Genomic DNA, 24737 nt, shown 5'->3' on the forward strand with positions numbered 1-24737 from the left:
GAACACGAGGCTGTGTGGTGGCTGGGCCTGAGGCAGTGGCAACAGGTGCTGCTGCTGGAAATGTGCATGAAAGCTGATGGTTTTTTCACGTGCAGCATAACAAACCAGCAGGTGAACAGCATGAAATACATAAATACATCTTCTGACATTTGCTCACATTCAACAGAACTTAATGGAAGCGATGCCTTGGTTTGTACAACATCAGATTGAATAACTTTAAAACACTTCTTAACTGTCAATACTGGTAAGAAACTAGATCATTTTGAAATCAAGTGCCATTATAACACCTTTTTTTTGTCAGAAGAGACTCTGTAAGGTCCTGATTCAGTTTAATTTTACTGAATATTTTACTAACGCTTGTACTGACCGGGCAAATCCAGAATCCAAATCTGTAATTTTTATACAGATTAATATTGAAGAAGTGTGTATTCTGGATCGCACACAAGTTACTCTTTAGCAATGCCACTTGATTGTATAAAAAATAAATGAACAAAAGCAAAGAACAGCAATAACACATGATGAAAACATTCAATGAAAAACTTAAACAAAAATGGAATGTTTAAAACCTTTTAATATATACTTTATATAATGTATACAGGTGTCAAAAGAATTTGAGGAATGGACAACAGTGATAAAAAATTAACATAATGAACAACACTTTTTTTTTTTTTTCCAGCAATATGGAATTTGCTTGCGTCAATATGAGCACTTCAGAAAGCTGTCAAAAACCTCTCAACCTTGTGCGGTCATGACTTTAAAAACGTTTGAAATGAACACAGCTGATTTATGAAATAGTTTCCAATTCTCAACCGGTATAGTTAAGTCGAGAACCGGTCAAAAAAAGTGCTTAGGTGGAATGTAGAAACGAACTGGTGCAGGTGCATGACGACGTCGATTTAAGAGCTTAGATACAGCGAGAAAAATAGAATAAATGTAAAATGTGGATCACTTAAATTGGGTTTTGACCAACAATAGGTCTCTCTCACACTTTAAATACAGGAACATTCAGAGGCTTAAATTAAAATATAATTTAAACATAAAACACAATTAGGAATGGTACAATGGTGCCTAATAATTTACAGATTACTGAAGTTGGAAGCGTGGAAAGCGATGGTTAGTTAATATTTATTAGAGATATACATGCTGCAGACTTTATTTGTGTCTTTCAAATAATAGAACTGGCCTTAAAAGGTTTGAAATGGCTGGTTTATCTTTATCCTGAGCACAACGTGAAACATTTGCCATGCAGGTTTCTATAGCAACCCAAAGTCCAGGAACACATGGGGGAAAAAAAGGAATGTTTCAAAAATGATTATTCTCGTTATAAAATGCCAAACCTAATTGAAGTTCACTTTTAAATACTTCACTTTCCAGCAGTAAGCCAATTTTAACATAAGACATTCAGGTCACAGCTGATGTATTGACATGCTTACCAGAAAAGTTACATAGTGCAACTTTACAAAAAAAAAAAAAGGCTGTGCTGTGTTGTGTTGTCTCTTGTTGCTTAAGACCTTTTGAAACATACATGCATGAAAGACACAACTGATGAGCCACAGTTAAAATGGTTGTTGAAATATCAGCGACTCTCATAAAACACCCGTTCGATCAGACATGCGTTACCCAGTCTAACAATTCTGCCACTTAACTCTACTTTACCAACTTAAAACACGCGATTTATAACAAAAGATTTAAAGAAAGACCAACTAGAGTGGTGGCAAAAAAGTATTAGCTCACCTGGCATTTTTGAAGTTACTCAAAATATATTAAATCTCTATAATACCTTTTAATAGCAGGATAGAATCATTATTAATTAGGACATTTGGGCGATTTTTCATATTATGAGAAGTAAAAGTCAAAAGTTAAATCTGTCAACTGGACAAAAAGTTGTAGGCTTAGATGAGCAGCCAAACGTCTTCAGTTCTAGTCAGATTGCTGGTGGACACTGAGTTATATCTGTCTGAAAAGAGGAGCTAACGACACCTAAACTGAAAACAGCTTCTGTTTACGGTTTCTGTTTGTAGGTTAGGTCCATTGGGCTATAAGATTCAAGGCAGTGTCCAGCAGTAATCTGATCAGAAGAACGAAGAAGAAGACGAATGAGCAGCCAAATGTCTTCACTCCTACAACTTTTTGTCCAGTTGACAGATTTAACTTTTGGCTTTTACTGTGGATCAGACCTGGACGACTGAGGGATCACGCAGACATATTATGAGAAACAATTAGGCGCATTTCACTATTACATCCCACAGCAGAAGATGCAGCCACAACAAATTTAACATTGATATAAGCACTCAGTTTTTAACTTTGGAGTCGATTCTTTCCGGTCCGTCAGGTGCACTAATAACTTTAGTCACCACTGCACATCACATATTATGCATTCTATGGCTTTACATTTAAAGCTGTAAAAAAAACATCAACTTAAAATGCCTCAAAAGGTACACTACGTAAATTTTTGGGTGTTTGTGTCCGCCACCTGCTTCTCCCGCTTATTGCTTTGCCTGTGATGTCCCACGGTATGGCATTAAATATATTAATCTCAATGAAGACGAGCATTGAGAATCCCGCTCTCAGTACGAATGTTTTAAGGATGATTTTTTTTTTTTTAAGGGTATAACATTCTCTTTGTGAGCAGCAGGTGGCAGAATTTCCATTAAAAAGTTACATGGTGCACCTGTTTGCAATGTTTTTAATACTAAATAACTGTGACGGCTTTACACATAAGAGGGTAATGTATGAGTACAGCTGGTAAAAACGTAGAACTTGCTGGCATAACCTGGTTCTCAAGTGTCAAGGCCTTAATGTGGTGCGTGTAGAGAAAGAGAGGATATCTTGACAAAGCTGCCAGTCTCCCACACACTAACCTTCTGCAGTCATTCACAGCCTGCGTCTTCATTTAAAAAGATCTGATGCCTAAATTGCCAAAATGAGACAGAATGAATATGTAAATTGTGCCAGTTTTGTGTTTCCCAGCAGTGGACATGTGTGTGTGTGTGTGTGGAAGTGGGAGGGGTTGCCTGCTCATTCTCGTATGCTGGCAGAGTAGGAAAACTGAGGGAAGTGCGTTCGCTGGTCGGAATCTTCGGCATCAAGACTGTCATCTGAAATAAGAGCAAATATAAATTCACTTTTGACAGGTATTGGCCTGACGATTGCGGAGTAACACATAAATCATATTGTTTTTATTGCCTTGACTAGGAATGTTCATAATATTACACAACATTATGTAACTTTTCTGGTGTGTGGGTGTGGTAATTGCGTTTATGTAATCACAGGTGCTAACTGCTAATTTTACACTACAGAATGATTAATGTCATACTTTGGAAGATTAAAGGCATTAAGGTTGGGTGACTCGTCATCAGGAATGTTACATTGAGCAAAGTGAACATGATGAAGAGCCAAAATATCAACAAGTCTATTCACTTACATTTATCAGGTGGAGTTATAGTGATGCTTTGCGCCGTAAATTCATCATCAAAATATCTGGTGTCTGTTTCTGAAGTGACCTGGGGTTTGAAGGGCGGAACGAGCTGAAAAGAAAATGGTTAAATGAAATATTAATACATATTTTAAACAGAAATTATATAGTTTATTTCGTTTTCATGACTATGGCTGCCTAACCTTTCTGTCAATCACATCTTGCCAGTTGATTGACATAAAGAACACGTGGCTCTTCACTTCTTGGGCATCGTCTGGTCCTCCTCCAAGTCTAAAAACAGCATCAGAGTTAACAGCATTTCCTTTATATAATTGGGAAAACACTATTAAAATAAATAGACAACAAACACTTAAGACACAATGTTCTCTTTGGTCTTTTATTAACCGCTTTAAACACATTTCCCCTCTCCTTGTAGCAGATTATGCTGTGAGCCTGCAGGCAGAGCCCAGTGTGCTAATATTAGCCCACTGTGAGGACAAACATGGGGGGTTCAAGCGAAACAACAGTCCACATTTATGCCATTAACTTGTGCCAAACTTAACCCCAGGACCAAATGATCAGATAATGCGGTCACTTTTTATAGATACTTTTTATATAACAGTGCCTCCAAGGAGAGTAAGGACAACATCGTTCAAGTCAGAAACCTTAATTGGTTAAAAAAAATAAAATAAATAAATAATTATATATATATATATATATATATATATATATATATATATACACACACAAAACGGAACTAAAAGGCACTAAAAGTTAAATGAGACCAAACCTGTTCTAGGTACTTATAATACGGCATATTCACACTGCTGATTTGGTCCTGGTTTGAACCCAACTAGCTTAGTCCTGATGTAGATTTGACTTGGTCCTGTTCTTGTCCAGGTTTAGTCCCATTTTTATGTGCTTTTTGTGCAGTTGTGAATGCACCCTTATCTGTAAGCCTTGTATACATTTTAGTAAAAAGTTTCACCAGTTCTATTCTAAATGTACATAAAAATGTGTACAAAAATGTCTAAGTTTGTACTAGCTCAATCTGAATTAAGACTGAACTGTATCATGGGCTGTGTCCCAGTGGAGGGAGGGGGTCTACCTTTGCTTGGGGTCCTTCTTGAGCAGACCTGCCAGCAGGGACTTGGCGTCAGGACCCAGGTTTTTGGGGAAGCGGATCTCCTCCATGAGGATCAGTTCAAACAGGAGCTCGTGGTCCTGGTTGTAGAAAGGCAAACGGCCGCACATCATCTCGTACATGACCACGCCCAAACCCCACCAGTCCACCGCACGTCCGTAGTCATTGTCCTCCAACACCTGGGACATTCAAAAACAGACCAAAGATCATCAGACTTTATAGACAAATATTGGTTTTAATGGCACAAACTTAGTAAATAAATAATGTAAAGGACAAGCAAGTGCCCCGAAGTCTAAAAACTATCAGCAAAATCACATTTTCTTGCCCTTTGTATTATCCTAAATATTTAAAAGTATCTATATTGGGCAAATATAGATACAGCTTTAAGATTGAAATAAGCAAATACAAGACATTTTTACTCCACAAACTATGGTACAACTAAACCTCAAGTCCACCTGAAAGCACAGAATAATGATCCATACTATACAATCAACAGCAGCTGTTACTTTCTAAAGAAAATTGATAATTGCATTTACTTGCTAATTGATTTTGATGCCATTTTCTGCTGTTAAAATGCTGAACCTCAGTTTGTTTTATATCGTTACCTCTGGCGCTAGGTACTCCGGAGTCCCACAGAAAGTCTTCATTGTGGCTCCATCTGTGATTCCTTCTTTACAAAGACCAAAGTCTGTAATCTTCATGTGTCCGTCCTTGTCTAGCATCAGGTTCTCCAGCTGAACAGGAACAATTAAATTGATTGAATTATTAACATGGAAATAAATAACAAGTAAACATATTCTAATTGAAATACCTTTAAATCTCTGTAAACAACATTACATGAGTGCAAATACTCTAATGCTGATACTATTTCAGCTCCATAGAAACGAGCTCTGTCCTCAGTGAAAACACGGTCTCGAGATAAGTGGAAGAATAGCTGAAGAAAAAAACCCATGAAAAATTAAATATAGGATCAACAACAATGTATTAAATAACACACGATAAAAAAAAAAAACATACTTCTCCTCCATTTGCATACTCCATCACAAAGCATAGCCGGTCGTGGGTTTGAAATGCATATTTGAGTGTCTGAAAAACAGTGTTCAGAAACATTAATAAGAGTTATTATTAATATTTTTATGTATTTTTTTTTTTTTTTTTTTTTTTTGAAAAAAGCTACTCACAGTTAAAAAGGGATGTCTTGTATTTTGAAGTACTCTGCTTTCTGTAACAGTGTGGGCCACTTCATCCTAAACATAAAATAAATGACATAATATTTCCAGTGTTATTACTATAATAAACCGTGTGTTGAACACAAACTTTAGCGATGATGACGTCTTTGCGGAGGATTTTCATGGCGTAGTACATCCCTGAGGCCTTCTCCTTCACCAGGATGACTTTACCAAAAGTGCCTTTACCGAGGAGCTTCAGATAGTCAAAATCACTCATGGTCTGTGGAGAAAGAGAGGTGTCAAAAATTAGCCATAAAATACATATGGTCAATGACAGAAAACAGCTTCACTCACTCATTAATGTTAAACTCACAATGTCTGTTTTGGAAAAATAAATTAATAAATAACTTTTCAAAAATGCCATGTCACTTCCCTGTCAGCTTTAACACACTAAAGACAGAGCTACACTTGATGTGAATAACTGTATTAGACATTGCAAAAAGGTTTCATTTAAAAACTTTAGAAAGTTCTTTAATTAATTATTTAAATAATTTAAAATTCATAATTTAAGCTACTGTGCCAATAAGACAGGGTTTCCTTCTGGCTTTTAACATTTTACATCTCTAAATAGTGTTCTTCAAAGTGCAGTATGTACAGTATTGTCTCCATGATTCAACAGTAACCTTTTATCTAGCTTGATTGACAAGCAAGTGCCAAGTGTGCAAGTTACAGGTCAGAGCTATAAAGAGTAAGAATGTTTTTCACTGTGTTTTTGAGCAGTAAAAACTGGCAGTAATTTATTAAGTGAATGGTGTTGAACATTCAAAGCAGAGTAATCACTTCCCCATGAAAACAATCAGGTTGTGCCAGTCCTCAACAGAACAATTATATGGTAGACCATAAAAGACTTTAACCCCTTAGCATTCCGGGTCATTTTGGTGAAATTGCCTTTGTTCTGACCTCTCCAGTTCATGGGCTTTAAGAGGAAAACATCACTAAACATGTGTAATGTAACAGCTTGATTCTACAAGGGGGAGAGTGGGGCATACTCTTTCAGTCATCTGTAGCTCTCATTCACTGTCCGCGGCTCCAGTAACCCACAGCCCCCACCTTATTGGCCAACTTTGGTGTCAATCACAAGCTAACAAGTTTGTTTTGCGCTGAGGAACAAAGTTGCCGCTGTCAGAAGTTTATTATGCCTGAAACTGACAAAAGAAATGCAGAGAAGTGACGGAACAGATTTCACTTTCCTGCAGCAGATTGGACATGGAGGCTCTAACTTCCTTTGTGGACATAATTTCTTGACTGGATTATATTCTCTGGACCTTTACGGAACGAATGAGACCAACAAGTCCAAATCCACATTTCTGACTTCTCTGTAAAAACAGCTTTCCTGTCAACACTCTGGTGATTAGAGGTGTAAATGGTTTACATATTCAGAAAGATGAATGCCGTAGCTTTCATTTGATGTGTAGATTGTTTGTGTGGGTGACGCAGAAATACACGTACATTGCTGCGGGCGGGCGGGCCGTCGGAACGCTAAGGGGTTAAGAAACACACTCTCAAACTTAAATCACCTTATTGTTTTATGTTTTCTACCACACTTTTGCATATTACTGACCACTTTGTTGCGGGCCTTGGACACTGCCACCTCCATGTCCTCTGCTCCACTGCTGTCGCTGGGAGAGCCGTACTTTATGACCATGGGCTCCTCGTCCTGATGCTGGCTCTTCAGACTATTGGCCACAGCCTGGATCGAGCGCATCCACTCCTCCCTGAGTGGCACCAAAACATAAAGCAGGCTTATTAAATCTCTCCAATGTCCTGTCAAATCTGTTGTCGATTTAAGCTCAGGGAAAATCAAATAGAGGAGGTTTGAGAACAGACACAATCCAGTTAGCAATGGACAACAAAAGACAAATAGCATCACATTTATGTTGGTAATATCCAGTGTTTCCCACAGGTTTATACTGAGACTATAGTGGCACAAGCAAGTCATATTTGAATCACGTTATACAATACAATTATTAATTAATCAACAGATTAAATAAATGTATGTCGATGACAATACAACAAGCAAGTATAATATTTTTATTTTTAATATTATATTTTACGCACTTTTTGCGTAACTACTATGGAGGAAAAAAGTAGCCTATGGGGAGCACCATAGTCTCCTCTATTAATGGGAAACACTGATGATCTATTCTACATAAATAAGAGACTTCATATAACAGTAACCTAACCAAATATGATTTTGGCAGGATTTAAAAGGTACATTTTTAAAACTGAAATCTTACCTTTCTTCATTGGTCTCGACATGGAAGGTGCGCTCAATAACGGAGGTCCACTGAAGGCACCGAATGACAAATGTGTTTGGCTTTGGCCGCTCTGTCTTCATTATCTGACATTCTGCACGGCAGGTAAAAGAATAAAACCAAACTCAAGCTAAATAACACACTTTGGCACATTAAAATACTTTATACATGAATGTTTAACAAACCTGCTACTGAAAAGTTATTTAGTGGTGGGAGATTGTGATCGCTGGACACCTCAGGCTTCTCTTTGTAGCCGATAAAAGATCCATCAGTTTTTAAAATGAAGTAGCGAGGCCTCCACGTTTTGATGTATTCACCTGGTTTAAAATGTACAGGATAATTAAAAGCTGTAGAAGTAATACTGACTTGTGGTGAATTTAATGCTTCTCATAGGTGCTCTTACCTCTCTTGAGGAGCCATCCCTCTCTCACAACAGTGACCTCATTCATGATGGGGCACAAAACGTTCTGGGCCAGAGAAACACTGCAAGTCGTGTCTGTTTTGGCTTTCTGCTGCCTGAGGTTCAGATTTAATGCTGTAAAAATGATCAACATCATTGATCAACATAACTTTATTGAAAGTGAACTTGACACACTGTGAGGAGATGAAGCTTATCCTTTCAGGCAAAAAGTAATAAAGTAAATAAAATCAAGTACATATTTACATATAATGTAACAAAGATGAAGTGCAATGTATGTAATTTATATTGTAATAAACTATACACACAGTTAATGATGTGTTTAACATTAAAATGCAGCCAGCAAAGCAAGACTTTCTCTGCAGATGCTTATCTCAAAGTACTGTCAGCATTTCACTCATTCCTGTTTTCTCAGACTTGAAAGTCAAAAGAATATGCTGAAATATGCACAATCATCATGTCTTTCTGTTTAGTCTAAGACTTTTAACATGAGTTTAAATCATGTAGAGTCAGGCCATTATTTACAACGATGACAAGAGAGATAAACATTTGGCATTTGAGGTTTTTCCAGGAGGTTTAAGGAGCCTCCTGACTGTCACCTCTACACGTACTTGACTGTACAGTAAAACACATATCAGGTCTGTCCACATAGATGTTCACAATAAATAATGATTTTATCCTTGAATTCTTAACACAGCACCTCAGAAGGGTTGTGTTAAGTTTAACTACCCACATATGTAAACAACTCCAGCTCCAGGAGACATGTTGTTGTGTTTTACCTGTGATACTTTAGACAGATGCCATGAGTTTCTGATCAGCTTGTTTCTTGTCGTAGTAAGAAGTAGAAAAATAATGACATGGCTTAAACTGCTCAGGTTAAGGCCCTGTCTGTTTTGGTAAAGCCCCAGAGCTCAGAGGGGACAGAGGCTGACCGCAGAACGGCCAAACAGGGCAGCTAGCCACGGTTAGCAGTTAGCATGTAGTTAGCATGTCACTGGTCAATGAAGCTTTCCCTGCGCCGGTGTTTCCTTACCTCAGTTTAGGAGAGAAGAGCTTCTTTAGAGGTGCTTGGGTTGGCCACAGACAGCTCCGAGCGCACAACGCGAGTGTGTATTGAACTCTGTCAATGATCACACCGCTCAGCTAACACTCTGAGCTGTTTTTTTTTCACTCACAACAACAGTAGCGGCGCGTGCTCCTCCTGCTGCGGCAGTGCTCCACGTAAACCGACGCAAAACAGCCCCAAAGAAACGATAATACACAAGCCTCGGACCTCCGGGTTGTGTTCGCTGGTAAAATGGTTGTTGTTTGTCTAAATGTTCATGTCTATATCCGCTCGTGTGCTGAGTTGAGGGCTGAACAGTCTCCTACGTCCCACAGACAGCGCAGCGCCTCGCGGACACAACACCGGAAGTGACGTCAGGCCCGGGCCGGCCCAGAGACAGTCCACCCACCACCAGACCCCCCAGACCCACACCAGAACCCACACAGACCTCACACAGACCCCACACAGACCCCACACACGGCTGTACACTGTCAAACTGCTCTACAACAAATGTGTATAAGGAAGACCAGGGGATCAAGTGTCAAAGAGAACTCACCTTTTCTATAAAAAGTGTATAAATGTGTTTGATATGGAGGTTAGAGCCACATGAACCATCTCACACTCTGAGGACCTCAGGGACCTGCCTCCTGCTGGTGCCCAGAGTCAGGACTAAACCAGGGCTAAACCAGGACTAGACCAGGGCTAGACCAGGACTAAACCAGAACTAGACCAGGGCTAGACCAGGACTAAACCAGAACTAAACAAGGACTAGACCAGGACTAGACCAGGACTAAACCAGGACTAAACAAGGATTAGATGAGGACTAAACCAGGACTAAACCAGGACTAGACCAGGACTAGACCAGGACTAAACCAGAACTAAACAAGGGCTAGACCAGGACTAAACTAGGACTAAACCAGGACTAAACCAGGACTAAAGCAGGACTAAATCAGGACTAAACTGGGACTAATCTAGGACTAAACAAGGAGTAGATGAGGACTAAACCAGGAATAAACCAGGACTAGACCAGGACTAAACAAGGACTAGACAAGGACTAAAGCAGGACTAAACGAGGGCTAGACCAGGACTAAACCAGGACTAGACCAAGACTAGACCAGGGCTAGACCAGGACTAAACAAGGACTAAACCAGGACTGAACCAGGACTAAAGCAGGATTAAACCAGGACTAAACCAGGTCTAAACCAGGACTAGACCAGGACTAAACAGGACTAAACAGGACTAAACCAGAACTGAACTGGAACTAAAGCAGGATTAAACCAGGACTAAACCAGGACTAAACAGGACTAGACGAGGACTGAACCAGGACTAAACCAGGACTGAACCAGGACTAAACCAGGACTGAACCAGGACTAAACCAGGACTGAACCAGGACTAAAAACCAGGGCTAAACCGGGACTAAAGCAGGACTAAACCAGTACTTTTCTCTTTTAATGTTCATTTTATGATGATTATTTGTGATTATTTATGTTTTGATTTGCTGTGTTGTGATTTTAATGACTTTCTTATTCTGTAAATCACTTTGAATTACCTCGAGTATAAATTTTGCTGTACAAATAAACTTTCTTTGATATATATTCGCCAAACACCAAAACCTCTACCACAGTTCAGTTTATCATTATTTCCCTTTTAAAAACCCTAATGTTTCATTCATATATGTAAATTTTCTGATGGAGTTTGTCACCTGCTCGTCCCACTTTCTGTATCTCAAAGAAGACGAAGAAAGTGAAGACACACAGCCAAGTTACAGGTAAGATCAGTGAATAAACGACACCACTCACTGTAAGAATGCATGCTTTTTGAGGTATTATTGATCAATAAAAATATAATGAGTGCAAGACAGTTAATTATTAGTTAATGTAATGCCACATGGTGTAACATTCCAGGCAAGCACAGCTCCATGGAGACAGCATGTGCCAGACTTTTCACCACAAAGGACACATTTAATAGTGTGCGTTGATTATCACGGTTAAAAAAACTGGGGTTGGGTCTTATTAAAAACGGCTTTGAAAGTAAATAAAAGATTGTGATGATGCCTGACTTTAAAGAAATGAAAAGATATATAAAAAAAGCATCATTTTTATTTGAATATCTTAACAACAGAATATCTTTTATGTTGTTTTGCTCTGTTTTTGTTGCTTTCGCTGCAGGTATCGCGCACGAGCATCACTGACACTGGCCTCGTCATTTCTTTTCTCCAGTTTTTTCAAAGCTTCCTCGGCTGAAGCCTCTGTCAGAATAACACATTTGTACATTAGTCTGTATAAACCAACAATGGATAATTAATGATTGACAGTCATTATAAAAAAAAAAAACCTTGTTGTCTTTTTGCTGCCTCTTTATTTTCCCACTTGGCCATTTCTTCGTCAGTGACTTCTTCTCGTGCCACGTTGCTGAGTTCATAGACGTCCACCTCGTGAAGCTTAGGCAGTAAGTCCTTGACCCACTCGTATCGGATTGGGCACACTGTCCTGATGTAGACTTTAGAGGTCACCAACACGTCATGAAACATCACCCAGTCCAAATCCTTCTCATTTTCAAACAACTGCAAGAAAGAGAAATTATTATAAAGATGCGTTTGTCCTTATTTACAAACATTTACATTTACTTTAAAAGGTGCGTGACATTATTGCTTTTCTTTGCTCCAATATTCCACAGTATGGTATTAAATCTAGCTACAGAAACAAGCAAGTGATGCCACAAAGCAAAATTTCAGGTCAGATCTGTGGAGAGGCGACCCGCTCACAGTAAGAATGCATGTTTTTTAATGTATTTTCAGCAATAAAACTAACTGTAACTGAATAAATGCAAGAAAGATAAGTTAAAAATAAAATAAAAAGTAACATTTGACTTACAGCTGAGGATGGATGGATGTGAACCATAGAGCCGTGTCCGTCCATTGTGCAGAAAGCCTTTCCAATAGACCTGTGAAGTGAACATTTACAATAACCCCTAACATCAAATCTTTCTGTAGTTTATAACAAGTCAACATGAATAATTCAAATACCTTCTGGCAACATTTGTGAAGTATCCCGCACAGAGGCATCGTCTGAAAAGCTCGTTTTTATTACCATCAAATGATTCAACCGGAAAATCACTCCTCTACAAGAGAAAAACACACTTTAATCAGTTATAATTTACATTTTTGTCTTTGTAAAGAAATAGCTGTAAAGTCAAACACCTGCTGTAGTCTAAGGAGGATCTCTCTCAGCTGCGTCTCCACACTAAAGGCTGACTTTAGCGCCCTCCAGTGGATCCAATTTTCCTTGCACCAGGCAGATGGCTTTTCACTGCACAATGTGGAGCACAGTCCATCAAAACGAATTCTTCTTTTCTATTTCTCATTGTCTGCAACAGTTTATTTACATACCTGGATTTACACAGCTGAAATATACTCAAAAGTGTGGCAAAATCATTCATGCCACCACTTTTTGAACCCAGCGCTCGGTGTCTCTGGTCTGCTTCTTTCTGGTTTTCAGGGTGACCTTCAAGGAGAAAATATATTCAACACAAATTGCTTGAATAAAAACAAGAAAATAAGAAGAATGTACATATTCTTTTAGCACAATGGTTGGGAATTAGGGGTGCTAAGATTATTTGGTCAATTGATAATCATGATTATTCAGGTTGCAATATCATTGTAACGACTAAAAAATAAGCAAAATTAAGTCATTTCATTTCAATCTATAGTCCAAAATAACCCTTAAATTTAAAGTGTGTTTTTATCTGGCTGTTTAGGTCCCATTACTTTACTTTATCACTGAAAATTTGAATTCATAAAGCTCGTCATGGTCTCAGTAATTGTGAATAAACTTTCTACCGGTCACATACTTGAGGAATGTTAATCTATTAGACGACAGGATGGACATATAATTCAATATTCACTGTCTGTCACGGTGTTAATACTTGTAAATAAAAATATTAGAACCCTAAATATATTGTGAAATCCCTACTTGGAACTGACCAGGTCGAATGAAGATGTTCTCCACAGACAGCATCGCAGCCACTGGCAGCATGACGTCTGGACAGCCATAAGACGACGCTTTAAGCACCGCTCGGGTTAGACCTGGATGTAGTGGGAACTCTACCATCAGTTCTCCAAGTTTAGTTACTCTCCCTCTCCTGAAGTCCAAAGAACATAATCAGCAATGTTAAATTGTTTCTCGGGGAGGGGAAAAATACTGTTGATAAACTCACCTGTCAATTGCATCAAACTGGTACAGCTGTTTCAACGCCTCGAGGATAAACCTTTCCTCTGGGCTATCCAAATAAGGAAATCTAAACAAAAAAAAATAATTATGATTACACAGAAAATTAAATGATTACACAGATTTAACTTCGGCTTTTACTATAAATGTAGAATATAAAACCCTACACTGAGATGAAACAAACGTGTTTTTAATACATTTATTATTATTATTATTATTTTTTAACTAAATAAAAATACAGCTCTGTCTAATATAGGTGTTGATGATATTTAATATTACTGTATATATATGGTACATCATCCAATTTGCATATAAGTGTGAATATAAATCAATCTAAGACGTATGTGCTCCACTTCCACCCTATTCTCTCATGTCTATTAAATGTATCTGTTTTTTTATTTGATTTTATTACAAATTAAAATATATAAAGACATAGAAAATATATGTTTATTTGCCTGATAACATCATGGACTCCAAGGCATTTTAAGGTGAGCACCACTGCAGTGAGACTGGTCCTCTGTATCTCTGGGATGGTGTACTCAGGCATACATTTCTCCCAGAATTCTTTGTTGTAGATTCGAAAACATTTCCCTGCCGAGGTCCTTCCAGCTCGACCGGCTCTCTGCTCCGCTTCGCTCCTAATCACACAAAATCCCCCCAAAATCCAGTCTAAATCTGTTCTGGTAAGACTCTTTTCAGGATGTACAAAAACACTTAAACCCAGAGCTTTAAAATATTATTCAAATATTTGATCAAGTGAACATCACATCAGTATTATTATTAAAAAATAAATCAAATATTTCTGTATCTTTTCTAATAAAAGTCCACTTCCACAAAAACTTATTAAATGTAATATACCGGTAAATATTTCATGATTATTCGCTGTATGAAGACAAAAGCCAAATCCAAAATGCAATAATCACAATACTGTTCTCCTAAATTGCAGTCCAATTCTAAATACCTCTGTTATTACACATTTTTCCTCATTACAAGGATTAAGTTCTTACTTTGAAATAGGCACCACCTCCAAGATATCCAAGCCGACTCTTGAGTTGTGATTAAGTTGTTTCACAAATCCACTGTCAACGATGTACCTGTGCAAGAAGTTTTACAGCTTTTATGATAACGGTCACTCATAGTTGAAGAAATCCTACATAGAAAACAGGTTTTGAAATAACATACTTGATGCCATTGATGGTCAGAGATGTGGCCGCTATATTTGTGGCTACAACACACTTTCTGATTCCTCGAGGCGGAGGCTGAAAAATCTGTCTTTGCTGATCTGAGATGGCACAATGCATAACAACCGTGATGTTAAATGAGTTACAACATACACTTTTAATCAAAGTTATGGGCAAAATCTGCCATCTTGGGTGTAAGTAAACAAAGGAGCCCTTGGTCAACTACTTCCACTGCTGAAGAACTGATAAATGAATCTAACTCAGTGTCATGTCAGAATACACTTGATTGAATGGTAACTCTTGCAGTGCACAACTTAAATTCTTTATTGGTTTACTATTATGCAAAATTTAGATTGAATGCTGTTAGTTGAGACAATCCCAGTCTCTATGACTAGTCAGATTCATAGTGTTGTACTTACCTGTCGGCATGGAGCCATAAAGAGGCAAAATAAGAAGGCCTTCTACTGTTCGGTCGTGTACGTCGTAGCGATAATCTATAGTCTCTGCTTTCTCATAGAGCATGTCACAAGCTCGCTCAATCTCATTCTGACCTGTATAAATATATAAAACATATAATTTACTTTGGCCTTTTTTATTAGAACTCATGTGCTGCATGTTCAGCTAAAGCATTTTACAAAGTCACCTGTTAAAAATACTAGAATATCTCCAGCCATTTCACTGGTATGCACATCAAGAGCTACCTTCACAACCTGGAAATCAACAAAAATAAAACAATGTGAATCTAACAAGCAATGTGTCATTATGTACATATTTTAATTCTAACTAAATGTGAGTACCTCTTTAACATAGCCAGTGCTCTCTGTTTCTTTGGGCCTAACAGCTGAGCCAAAAGAACATTTGACAGGAAATATCCTTCCTGGAATAACAAAAACAGGACAATTGCCAAGAAAGGCAGAGAGTTTTTCAGTTTCCATTGTGGCAGACATCACCACCACCTTAAGAGGTAGACGACGACCCTTATTGGCCTTATCAGGGTTGGAAAACACTTTCTTTAATAAACCCAGTAGAATATCCTTTAACACAGAATGAAAAATGATAAGTCGTGTAATTTCTGTACATTTCATGGTGCAGCAAAGGTTCAACTTGTGACTTACTGTGTTGAGACTGCGCTCATGAACCTCATCAAGGATAACAACACTGTACTGTGAAAGTCCAGGGTCAGCCAGGACCTCACGGAGAAGGCAACCATCAGTCATGTATTTTACCTCTGTATCCTGCAAAAGCATTATTTTCAAATCATCAATCAATTGTAATATTGTTATTTAAGTATACATGATTTCATTTTGTCTCACTCACTTCAGTCGTGCAGTCATCAAAGCGGACCTGATAGCCAACTTCTCTTCCTAATGCGTACCCCATCTCCTGGGCCACCCTCTGTGCCACTGTGATGGCAGCAACACGCCGAGGCTGAGTGATCCCAATTTTACCCTTTTTGCAAAATCCTAAACAGAAAAAAACAACATTATACTGGTTTATAAAGTGAAAATGTAGTTTCCATATCCCAATAAGAGGAGACAAAGAGGTACTTATCTCCATCAAGGTTTGCTCTCCATTAGTTTACTTGGAATGTTTCACAGTATGGCATTATGTATATCTGTTTTGCATTTATCATTACGTCATATGCATTAATAAAAATGCCTTGAAAAACATGCATTCTACTGTGAGTTAGGCTCTTTCCACAGATCAGACCTGTAAGTTGGCCTGGTGGTGTCACCTGCTTGTCTCCAAAGAGATAGAGATGTTTAATGCCATTCTATGGAACATTCCAGGCAAATCAATAACCTCTTTGGCAGACTCTCAAACAAAAATGTCATGCAGTGTCCATTTAAATTATTTATGAAGACATGAAAATGTACAAGAGGCTTTTGGGAGTAGGATAAAAAAAAAGTTAAGATTGGAAATGAAAATGTGTGTTTCCTGTGTGTAAGAATCACATATAATAATTTACTACTTCACAAAACAAACATACAGTACAGTGAAATTGTAAATAACAAAGATAAGTTACCCAAGAAGTAGTAAAATCTATTTTAAAAAGTAATGTAACTTAATTAAGTAAGTGTAGCTACCTGCTTCATGGAGATACTGAGGAAGTTGTGTGGTTTTCCCACAGCCTGTCTCTCCTGTCACAACTAAAAATGTACTGTCTTTTACAGCCCGAACCAGTTTGGATTTGTGATGATAAATGGGCAGAGGTTCCAAGTCGCTTTCTTTGGGTACCGATCTTCTTGATTTAGACATATTAGCTTAAATAAATGTGTAAAAATCTTCACCCAATTTAAGAAAGTTTATACTTTACACGCAGACCGATAAACAATCTATGAGAATGTATATTTTGCTGTTAAAACACTTTAAAACGTCCAGAACACATGAGCGCACACACACTTCCGCAAACTCTAAACTCTGTGCTCCCATTGGTGCAACTGTAATCACATGATGAACAACGTCCTCCACAATAAAAGACAAAGAGCATTTTTATCTGACAAACTAACAAAAAATGACATCAAACTACCAATATACTTTTTGTAATAAAACGTAAATGTAATATAGTCGGTATGAGGTGAGTTTATGCATTTTTTGTATTTCTTTATCAATAAGTTATAAACTAAAATCAATAGGAGTTTTATTGTGAAAGTACACAAGCGGAACTTGGCTTACTGGAGAACACCGACGTCTTAGCGAAGCAGTTAAAACTATTATGTACATTACAATTTTCACAACAAACGGTCAATGAATGACTTATAGTGACTGCTTTGTAGTAATTTGACAAAAAAAGTCGCATGTGTTGATTTGCAGTAGCTGTGAACTCTGAGGATAAGGATGAATGAGATGGGCAGGTGAGTTACCTTGTTATTTACATTAGCCACTGAACAAAAATAATAGTACCTGATAGATGTGATATTACTGTTATTGAAATTTTTGGAAAATAAACCCTTAATAAACCTTTTAAATTGTCTCAAAATAGGATGTAGTTTTGTGGGATGTAGTGTTTCAGAATGATGAAAATTTAGCACTGTTTCCAAGACAAGGCAAGTTTATTTGTATAACACAATTACTGTAGTACACAAAGTTATTCAAAGTGCTTTACAGAATAAGAAAGACATTAAAATCAAAATTCAACAAATCAAAAATTAACTAATCACAAATAATCATCATAAAATCAACATTAAAGGAGAAAAGTGCAGAATAAGAACCTTTATAAAACCATTCACTCATATGCACAGCTAAACAGAACTGTTTTGAGCCTGGGTTTAAACATCGTCAAAGTAGAGGCCTGTCTCACATCTTCAGGAAGACTGTTCAAAATTTTTGCTGCATAAAACTGAAATGCTTATTCCCCATCCCCAATTAACAATTCATAACAATATATTTTATATTTTAAATGTTGAACCGTCCTCAGAATGGCACCATATTACAGGAATCTGAAACCCATGGCTAGGTTTCTGTTTCTGTTTCAGACCTCTGGACAGACTGAAAAGGCTCAACCCATGGGCTTTTCTGCCTCCTCTGTTCTCCATCTGTGTTGCTGCTGGCCTCTTTATAGTGTAAGTAGCTCATGTAATAACTGCTCACTTTTCCATCACCATCTATTTTTACAGTAGTAATTTGCCCTCAATTAGATTATGCTACATTTTTTCTTTTCATTTACAGATACTTTGATGCTGTTTCCCATGGTCAAGTTGTACCCCTCACCTCACAGTATGAGTAAGTAAATAACTGCACCTGTGAATGGAATTACTAGTACACTTTCCTTGCTTTTAAAATATTTGTATTAACACTGTCTTATGTTGTTTCTCCATTTAAGTCCAAATAAAAGTGCCCTTCCTCCGTACATAAGGTTTGGCTTTGTACACACATTATAATTTATTCCACATTTATATTCAAGTTGTCAAGTTGTATTGTATAATTTGTTTTGTGATTATTTTAGCATTGCAGGAAATTCTCCACCGGCCAGCTGTGTCTTCAGTCAGATCATGAACATGGGAGCTTTTGCAGGTAAGTAAGAAGATAAACATGTTGAAAGGCCACCTCAAATGGGCAAAAATTAAGTAGTCTTTTTCAGGGCTCTTCATTGCTGTCTTTCGATACCTCCAGCTCAAGAACACATTGTATAATCCGTGGCTGAACACAATCTGTCTCTTGGCTTTCTCCAGTGCCTGCTTTGGGATGACACTCATCGGGAACTTCCAAGTAATGTCCAAAACAAATACTGCATTAAAAAGTCAGATTATCATGGAAATGCAGTTTATTTTAGATGTTCAACTTAAAATCAAATGTATGCCTAGGATTAGATTTGTTTGACTACATAATGTGAAATAATTACAAAAATATTTTTTTTGTCAGATGAAAAAAGTATAGGTCTAAATCAGTCATCACACAGTCTCATTTATTACAGCAATGAATCATGATTGAACATCCATGTTCTGCTTATCCAGGGCCGGGTTGGGGAAGCGGATAATTGAACATATAGATGATAAATTAAATCAATAACACATTAAATACATACAATTTCATATAATTGTTTGTGATCCTGATTTTTTTCTTTTCTAGTTATTTGTTGAGGAGCAAATTCATAACTTTGGCACCTTTCTGACTTTTGGCCTGGGGACCCTCTTCTGTTGGATACAGTCCTACATCACACTGAAGGTGAACTTCAAGAATGAAGGATTCAGAACCAGTATTCTACGATTCCTCCTGTCGGGGGGCATCACCATCTGCTTCATACTGTGTATCCTTTACACTGTTTTGATCTAGGTAACACTTAAATGTCCAAATCTACATTTGCCGAAACCAAATAGAATTAGTTGCACAGGTAATTAAAACACAAAAACATGTCAAGTCCATTTGTGAGTCTGCAGACTGAACTATAATCTGATGGCTTTTTATTTTGTTGTTTGCAGTGAAGTTTGTTACTTTTTGCAGCCTTTAAATTTGCCTATTGTGATCTTATTACAATTCTGATTTGACAACAATGAACATAGCTGCCTTATTCTATGCAATATTTACATTTGTTTCCAAACCAGTTATACCATGTTAAGTTTTACATATCAGTTTTTGTTTAACCCTTGACCTCTTATCTGTAGACTCCACATTAATGGCACAGGATTTCCACATGCACGCTGCTCGAGGGCAGTGGTCTCTCGTCATGCTATTCCTCATCTTCATCGGAACGTTTTATGTTGAATTCCGTCACAGCCGCATGGGCTACCGGGTCACGGACATCAGTGCAGAGCCTGTCAGTATGACCTTTACTGAAATGTCCACACACTCAGACACATAATAAACCTACAGGAAAGACATCCACGCTGTACTAAAGTCACATGTTGACAATCCTAAACAAGGCGTTTGATTGTTGGAAGCTGCTTGAATGCACTTTGAAGTTGTAGACTGTAACCCACACCAAAAAAAGAGCCAAAACAAGAGCCAAACAAGAGCAGTCTCAGCTCCTAGAGCCTCTAAAACTGACCAGTAACATCAACTTCACATCAACTTCTCGGCTTAACAACTTAGTGTCACACACTGTAATTAAGTAAGTTCAGGTTAGTATGCAGGACAATTATTTAGAGAGTGTACAATATCTGAACAGTTTATTGGATGGTAACAATTTACCTTTTTATGGAGCTGCTTAAAATTATTTTAGAAGAATTTGGTAACACTATTAGTACATATTTCCATAAGTTATATTTCATTATAAGTGTAAGTTTACTATGTTGGTTTATTCCAAAATGTATTTCAAAGTTTGAATATAATAGAGAATATTGCACATTTTAACTGAATAGTAAAGTCAGCTTCAATAATTAAGTAAAAAAAATAAATAAAAATTGCCAAAATATCTTAAAGGGTGCAATATATAGGGTGTGGATAGGCTGTATTTTTTTAATCTTCCAGTGATAATTTGTTTTAAAATGCAGACAGTTTGTATATCATGATAAACACACAACTATAACACTACAATATGCTGTTCTAATGTCATCATTTGCATTTGAAAGTCCACAAAGCACTAGTTGCAAATGCAATCTCAAGTGAATGACTCATTTTGTTACTTGTTACTATCGTTTTTGCTGATTGAAAGTTGCAGTTTCACTTTTTCACCTGCTTTTGTGTGGACATTTTCACTTGCGTAGGAGTTTACAATGTTCTGCTGCCTTAAAATAGATTATAGATTGATGAGCAAAGTTCTAAAAAGACACAATTTACTTTTTATTTAAAATTATGTAATAAAGTATAAGTATATAATAAAGTACAAAAAAAACAGTAAAATGAAGTGGGTGGGTCTACATTTGGTTAAGGTTGTCCGTGCTCCTGTTATATATCGGATTTGGATACTGACGATCTACAAAAAAAAAGACAAAAATCATGAAGTTGTGGTATTTTTTTCTTTGTGGTATGATTGTATTTTGAACATTTTAAAAAAGTACTCACGTAGTTTCTTCTTTTTGGGACCTGTTCAAAAGTGATGTCATGGAAACAAGAAAACAAAACTGAAAAAAATCATCCTAATGCGAAACTTAAAACTGAATTGACTATTTATTACCTTTAGTTCGCTCAGTTTCTCGTTGCTTGTGGAGTTCATCTTGATTGACTGGAAAAAGTTTTATTTTTAAAGTTTTTTTTAAAGAATGCACTTTTTGTCCAATACAAAATGAACAATGACAGTCTGTCCTTACCATAATAGTGCTTGCGGATACTCGCCTGTCGTAATCTGTTCACTAGTTCTACAGAGAGACAAGTATTGAATCATTACCTCGCTGTACTGCTGTAACTTAAAACTACTAAAATATTTGAAAGCTTTTGAAAAATTGTTTACCTGTATGAAATCTTTGCTTGGTTTTTTGACTCTCCGCTCGCACAAAGTTAAAATGGACACTGTGGCTGGCTCCATTTCTGTCCATTTCACTGCCTTCTTGTATTTCATTTTGATAATCTGGTTCATCTTCAGTATGATTATCATTTTCTGCTTAAAAGATTAAAAATACAGCGGGAGGAAGTAGATGCAGTTCTTAATGCAGCATGAAATTTCGATACTTTTTGTGTTGCTCGTGCAGATTTTGTTTGTATGTTTAAATATTTCTAAACATTGTGCGTGTCAAACTTATGTAAAAAGAACTTACCATACACAATTTGATTTACATAATCAGCTTTAAAAAGAAATAGATAATTGTATTTTAAATGGAATTCATGTTATTTATAAATCACAAATGAGTAAATGTGATACTGACGGGATACGGGCTGGGGTGTGTCTTGTGGCTGTCCGTCCCCGGGCGCTCTGGCGGTCTCCTGCGTTGGAAGGCTTAAATCTAAAATGAGAAAGTCTATGTTTATGTTAATCAACTAATTTAAGTGCATTCGCAGTAAGAGAGCGTGCTTTTCAGAGTGTTTGACTTAGAAAAAACAAACTACTGTGATCGAATAATTATAAGACAGGTGAAAAAACTGGCACAGGGACTTTTTATTTACTTAATACTTATCTACTGCTGTCGTTACGCACTTTATACACTTACCATCTTTGGCATCATCGGAAGTTAAATTGTCATTCTCCTCAGTTTCTTTATTTCCTTTTACTGAAACACCAAAACAAACCACACATGTCTACTGTTTTACCACATTTCCAATTATGTAACATGAAAATAAATTGTACTACTCACAAAAGTTGACACAGAGGAAGCATCCCACACCTAGAACGACGACGATCGCCACGGCAGCAACGATGTAAATGGAAAATGGAAACAGCCAGATGTCTGCCTCTGAAACATAAACATTCTGTGGTTTTAGAGCAATGCACCTGACAGGAAACCATCAACCTTTGGTCAACTGTGACACAGGCCTACTTAAACTCAATCAAATGTGGAGCAACAAATCCTTTTCCTGTAAAATGGTGCATCAAGCTGCACAAATACACAGAATTACATGTAAGAACTCTAATTTGAATAGTGAAAAGTCCTCAAAATGTCGTTTATAATAGGAATCTTAAAGCCATGAATAGAAACTGACCAGGATCTGATTTCTTGAGTTATCAGATTATTGAAATGACAAGTAAAAATGGATTTAATTGGAATAGAGATAATGCTCCAACATTTGACATGCTACAAGATATTTCTCGTGTAGAATATCAAACTTACGCTTAAAACATTGGATGGACCTATATAACAATTTATGGAGATGCTTTAATGACCTCTGACATTTTGAACAGAGAAGTAAGTCAAACTCCAGAAAATCAAAGTATCAATAAAGAAATCGCAAAGATCGTAAAGGTTATTATTATTAATAACTTATTACAATGAAAACTACTACAACAGAAGTTTATAATGGAAGTAGGGCATAAATAATGTCTGATCTGGGCGTGGATTATCATCAAATATTATTAGTGACGACTGTTCTGTGGAGAGGGGCTGATGGTGACCGATAGAGAGCTACTAAAAAGAGGGAAATATTTATTATTTATCTCTTTTTGGTTATCTTATTACGGTTATTTTTCATGTATATTGGTTTGTACTTGCCAAGTAAATCGTACGGTGATCTGATTTCCTTCTGATTGTTCAAACCTCTGAAAGTTTTGGGCAAGGAATGGATGCACAGAAATATTAAACTAACGTGGCAAAGACAAAAATGAAGGAGAAAATGTTTGAGAAAGTTATTTTAACCTTCGAAATACGACAGTTGCTCTAAAAATCAAATGAACTGACACATTTTACAAGGTATTTTTGATGATAAGACTTTTCTTCATGTAACTCTAATCTAATTATTGCGTTATCTGATTACTGTAGTCTGATTTTTTTCATATCAATCACATCTAAACATAGCCTTTGATACAGAATGCTATACAAGTCTTTTTCCCATTGGATTTGACTTGCCTGTTTCGAGAACCAACCCCACTTGAACACATTTCTCTTGGTTCAGACATCGATAACAGCCCAGGTCGGTGTGATTAACATTGCTGATGGAGATAGAGTAGTTTCCCAGTGAGCCTTCATTTGGAAATGTGTGTATTCTTCCAAATCTGGGGTCAGAGAAGTTCACTCGTCCCGTCGGAGTGATGGTCACCACGTTTACGGTGGGCGACTGGATCCAGGAGACGATGTTTTGGGCTTGGGTGAAGTTACAGGGCAGGAGAACAGAAGAGCCCAACTTAGTGCTGAGGCGGAGAGTCTCACAGCTCTGATTGTTCAATGTGCAGCCGGGCGACGTGTTCTCAGACTGAACAGCATCTGAACGAGAAGAAACTCTGATTTACATTTAATTTGCTACATTATAATATATCTGTAATAGCCTATGTAATGTTACTACCTCATCAGAGTATATAGTATTTCATTTGTGGATCAATAAAATCTAAAAATTGTCTAAAAATAGGTAGTACTGCTGAAGAATATTAGCTAATACTTTGGTGTAAGAAGACGTAAACGCAAATCATCATTAAGTACATTTTTGTTAGTCTATGTTCGGTCATTGTATGAAGCAAAAACTCATATTTATCACACTTTTCAGTTCAGTGACAGTATAATAAATAAATTGACAGAGGACAGGCACAAATTGGAGTATTTGAGTAGGTCAGTAACAGCACAAACGCACAATCAAGTACTTTCTCAGGTGTTTTTCCGTGTGACGTACAAATACACAGTAGAAATCTTTCAATAATCTATGTTGAATTTGAATAATCCAGTAAACTATTCAAATTAAACAACTTGAAAGTCAGTTAAAGAGCGATAAACGATAAACTGGATGTAAGATTCTTGTGAAATAGACTCACCCCTGGCAGAAGCGCATGTAAACCACAAGGCCAAGAAGACAACACTCCACTTTTGCAGCAT

General features: G+C 37.1%; 4 protein-coding genes across 4 annotated transcripts; 1 reads left to right on the forward strand and 3 right to left on the reverse strand.

Annotated features, from left to right (window-relative positions):
• Positions 1 to 553: 553 nt before the first annotated feature.
• akt2 (v-akt murine thymoma viral oncogene homolog 2) lies at positions 554 to 9851 on the reverse strand. Its single transcript, XM_033976469.2, has 14 exons — positions 9495 to 9851; positions 8447 to 8578; positions 8229 to 8360; positions 8026 to 8137; positions 7350 to 7503; positions 5877 to 6008; positions 5741 to 5806; positions 5577 to 5645; positions 5371 to 5493; positions 5165 to 5293; positions 4524 to 4738; positions 3619 to 3706; positions 3425 to 3527; positions 554 to 3098 (listed from the first exon to the last, which is right to left on the reverse strand). The coding sequence occupies exons 2-14, from the start codon at positions 8490 to 8492 to the stop codon at positions 3019 to 3021; spliced, it is 1449 nt and encodes a 482-aa protein (XP_033832360.1). The 5' UTR covers positions 8493 to 8578; positions 9495 to 9851; the 3' UTR covers positions 554 to 3018.
• Positions 9852 to 11586: 1735 nt separating this feature from the next.
• Positions 11587 to 17344, reverse strand: dhx40 (DEAH (Asp-Glu-Ala-His) box polypeptide 40). Its single transcript, XM_033976468.2, has 17 exons — positions 17001 to 17344; positions 16231 to 16376; positions 16029 to 16148; positions 15711 to 15947; positions 15557 to 15623; positions 15333 to 15464; positions 14915 to 15014; positions 14740 to 14826; positions 14188 to 14370; positions 13722 to 13802; positions 13489 to 13646; positions 12895 to 13009; positions 12706 to 12814; positions 12532 to 12626; positions 12380 to 12449; positions 11841 to 12069; positions 11587 to 11754 (listed from the first exon to the last, which is right to left on the reverse strand). The coding sequence occupies exons 1-17, from the start codon at positions 17170 to 17172 to the stop codon at positions 11636 to 11638; spliced, it is 2220 nt and encodes a 739-aa protein (XP_033832359.1). The 5' UTR covers positions 17173 to 17344; the 3' UTR covers positions 11587 to 11635.
• Positions 17345 to 17567: 223 nt separating this feature from the next.
• tmem150c (transmembrane protein 150C) lies at positions 17568 to 20221 on the forward strand. The gene is made up of 8 exons (XM_033976470.2): positions 17568 to 17768; positions 18390 to 18476; positions 18583 to 18636; positions 18737 to 18769; positions 18860 to 18927; positions 18995 to 19122; positions 19483 to 19660; positions 20016 to 20221. The coding sequence occupies exons 1-8, from the start codon at positions 17752 to 17754 to the stop codon at positions 20210 to 20212; spliced, it is 762 nt and encodes a 253-aa protein (XP_033832361.1). The 5' UTR covers positions 17568 to 17751; the 3' UTR covers positions 20213 to 20221.
• Positions 20222 to 21192: 971 nt separating this feature from the next.
• LOC117380546 (uncharacterized) lies at positions 21193 to 24737 on the reverse strand. The gene is made up of 11 exons (XM_055226177.1): positions 24677 to 24737; positions 23784 to 24137; positions 22578 to 22676; positions 22434 to 22493; positions 22152 to 22229; positions 22044 to 22070; positions 21740 to 21889; positions 21600 to 21647; positions 21467 to 21514; positions 21355 to 21375; positions 21193 to 21265 (listed from the first exon to the last, which is right to left on the reverse strand). Exons 1-11 carry the CDS (start codon positions 24735 to 24737, stop codon positions 21207 to 21209), a joined length of 1005 nt encoding a protein of 334 aa, XP_055082152.1. The 3' UTR covers positions 21193 to 21206.

Source organism: Periophthalmus magnuspinnatus, chromosome 13, assembly GCF_009829125.3.
Source record: "Periophthalmus magnuspinnatus isolate fPerMag1 chromosome 13, fPerMag1.2.pri, whole genome shotgun sequence".
In the NCBI taxonomy this organism is placed as follows: domain Eukaryota; kingdom Metazoa; phylum Chordata; class Actinopteri; order Gobiiformes; family Gobiidae; genus Periophthalmus; species Periophthalmus magnuspinnatus.

Bases quoted from the DNA above. Each gene is read 5' to 3' on its own strand.
- akt2 (XM_033976469.2), bottom strand. From the start codon at position 8,492: ATGAATGAGGTCACTGTTGTGAGAGAGGGATGGCTCCTCAAGAGAG. The intron at 5,294-5,370 runs GTATTTCAATTA...GTTCCTGTTCAG, and splicing joins TTGTTTACAGAGATTTAAAG to CTGGAGAACCTGATGCTAGA. The intron at 3,099-3,424 runs GTAAGTGAATAG...CTCTTATTTCAG, and splicing joins TATAACTCCACCTGATAAAT to ATGACAGTCTTGATGCCGAA.
- tmem150c (XM_033976470.2), top strand. The intron at 18,637-18,736 runs GTAAGTAAATAA...TCTCCATTTAAG, and splicing joins CCCCTCACCTCACAGTATGA to TCCAAATAAAAGTGCCCTTC. The intron at 19,123-19,482 runs GTAATGTCCAAA...TTTCTTTTCTAG, and splicing joins CACTCATCGGGAACTTCCAA to TTATTTGTTGAGGAGCAAAT.
- LOC117380546 (XM_055226177.1), bottom strand. From the start codon at position 24,737: ATGCTGCAAAAGTGGAGTGTTGTCTTCTTGGCCTTGTGGTTTACATGC. The intron at 22,494-22,577 runs GTGAGTAGTACA...TTGGTGTTTCAG, and splicing joins CTTCCTCTGTGTCAACTTTT to TAAAAGGAAATAAAGAAACT. The intron at 22,230-22,433 runs GTAAGTGTATAA...TTCTCATTTTAG, and splicing joins TTCCGATGATGCCAAAGATG to ATTTAAGCCTTCCAACGCAG.
- dhx40 (XM_033976468.2), bottom strand. From the start codon at position 17,172: ATGTCTAAATCAAGAAGATCGGTACCCAAAGAAAGCGACTTGGAACCT. The intron at 14,371-14,739 runs GTAAGAACTTAA...TTGTGTGATTAG, and splicing joins GAGGTGGTGCCTATTTCAAA to GAGCGAAGCGGAGCAGAGAG. The intron at 11,755-11,840 runs GTTTTTTTTTTT...TTATTCTGACAG, and splicing joins GGCAGCAAAAAGACAACAAG to AGGCTTCAGCCGAGGAAGCT.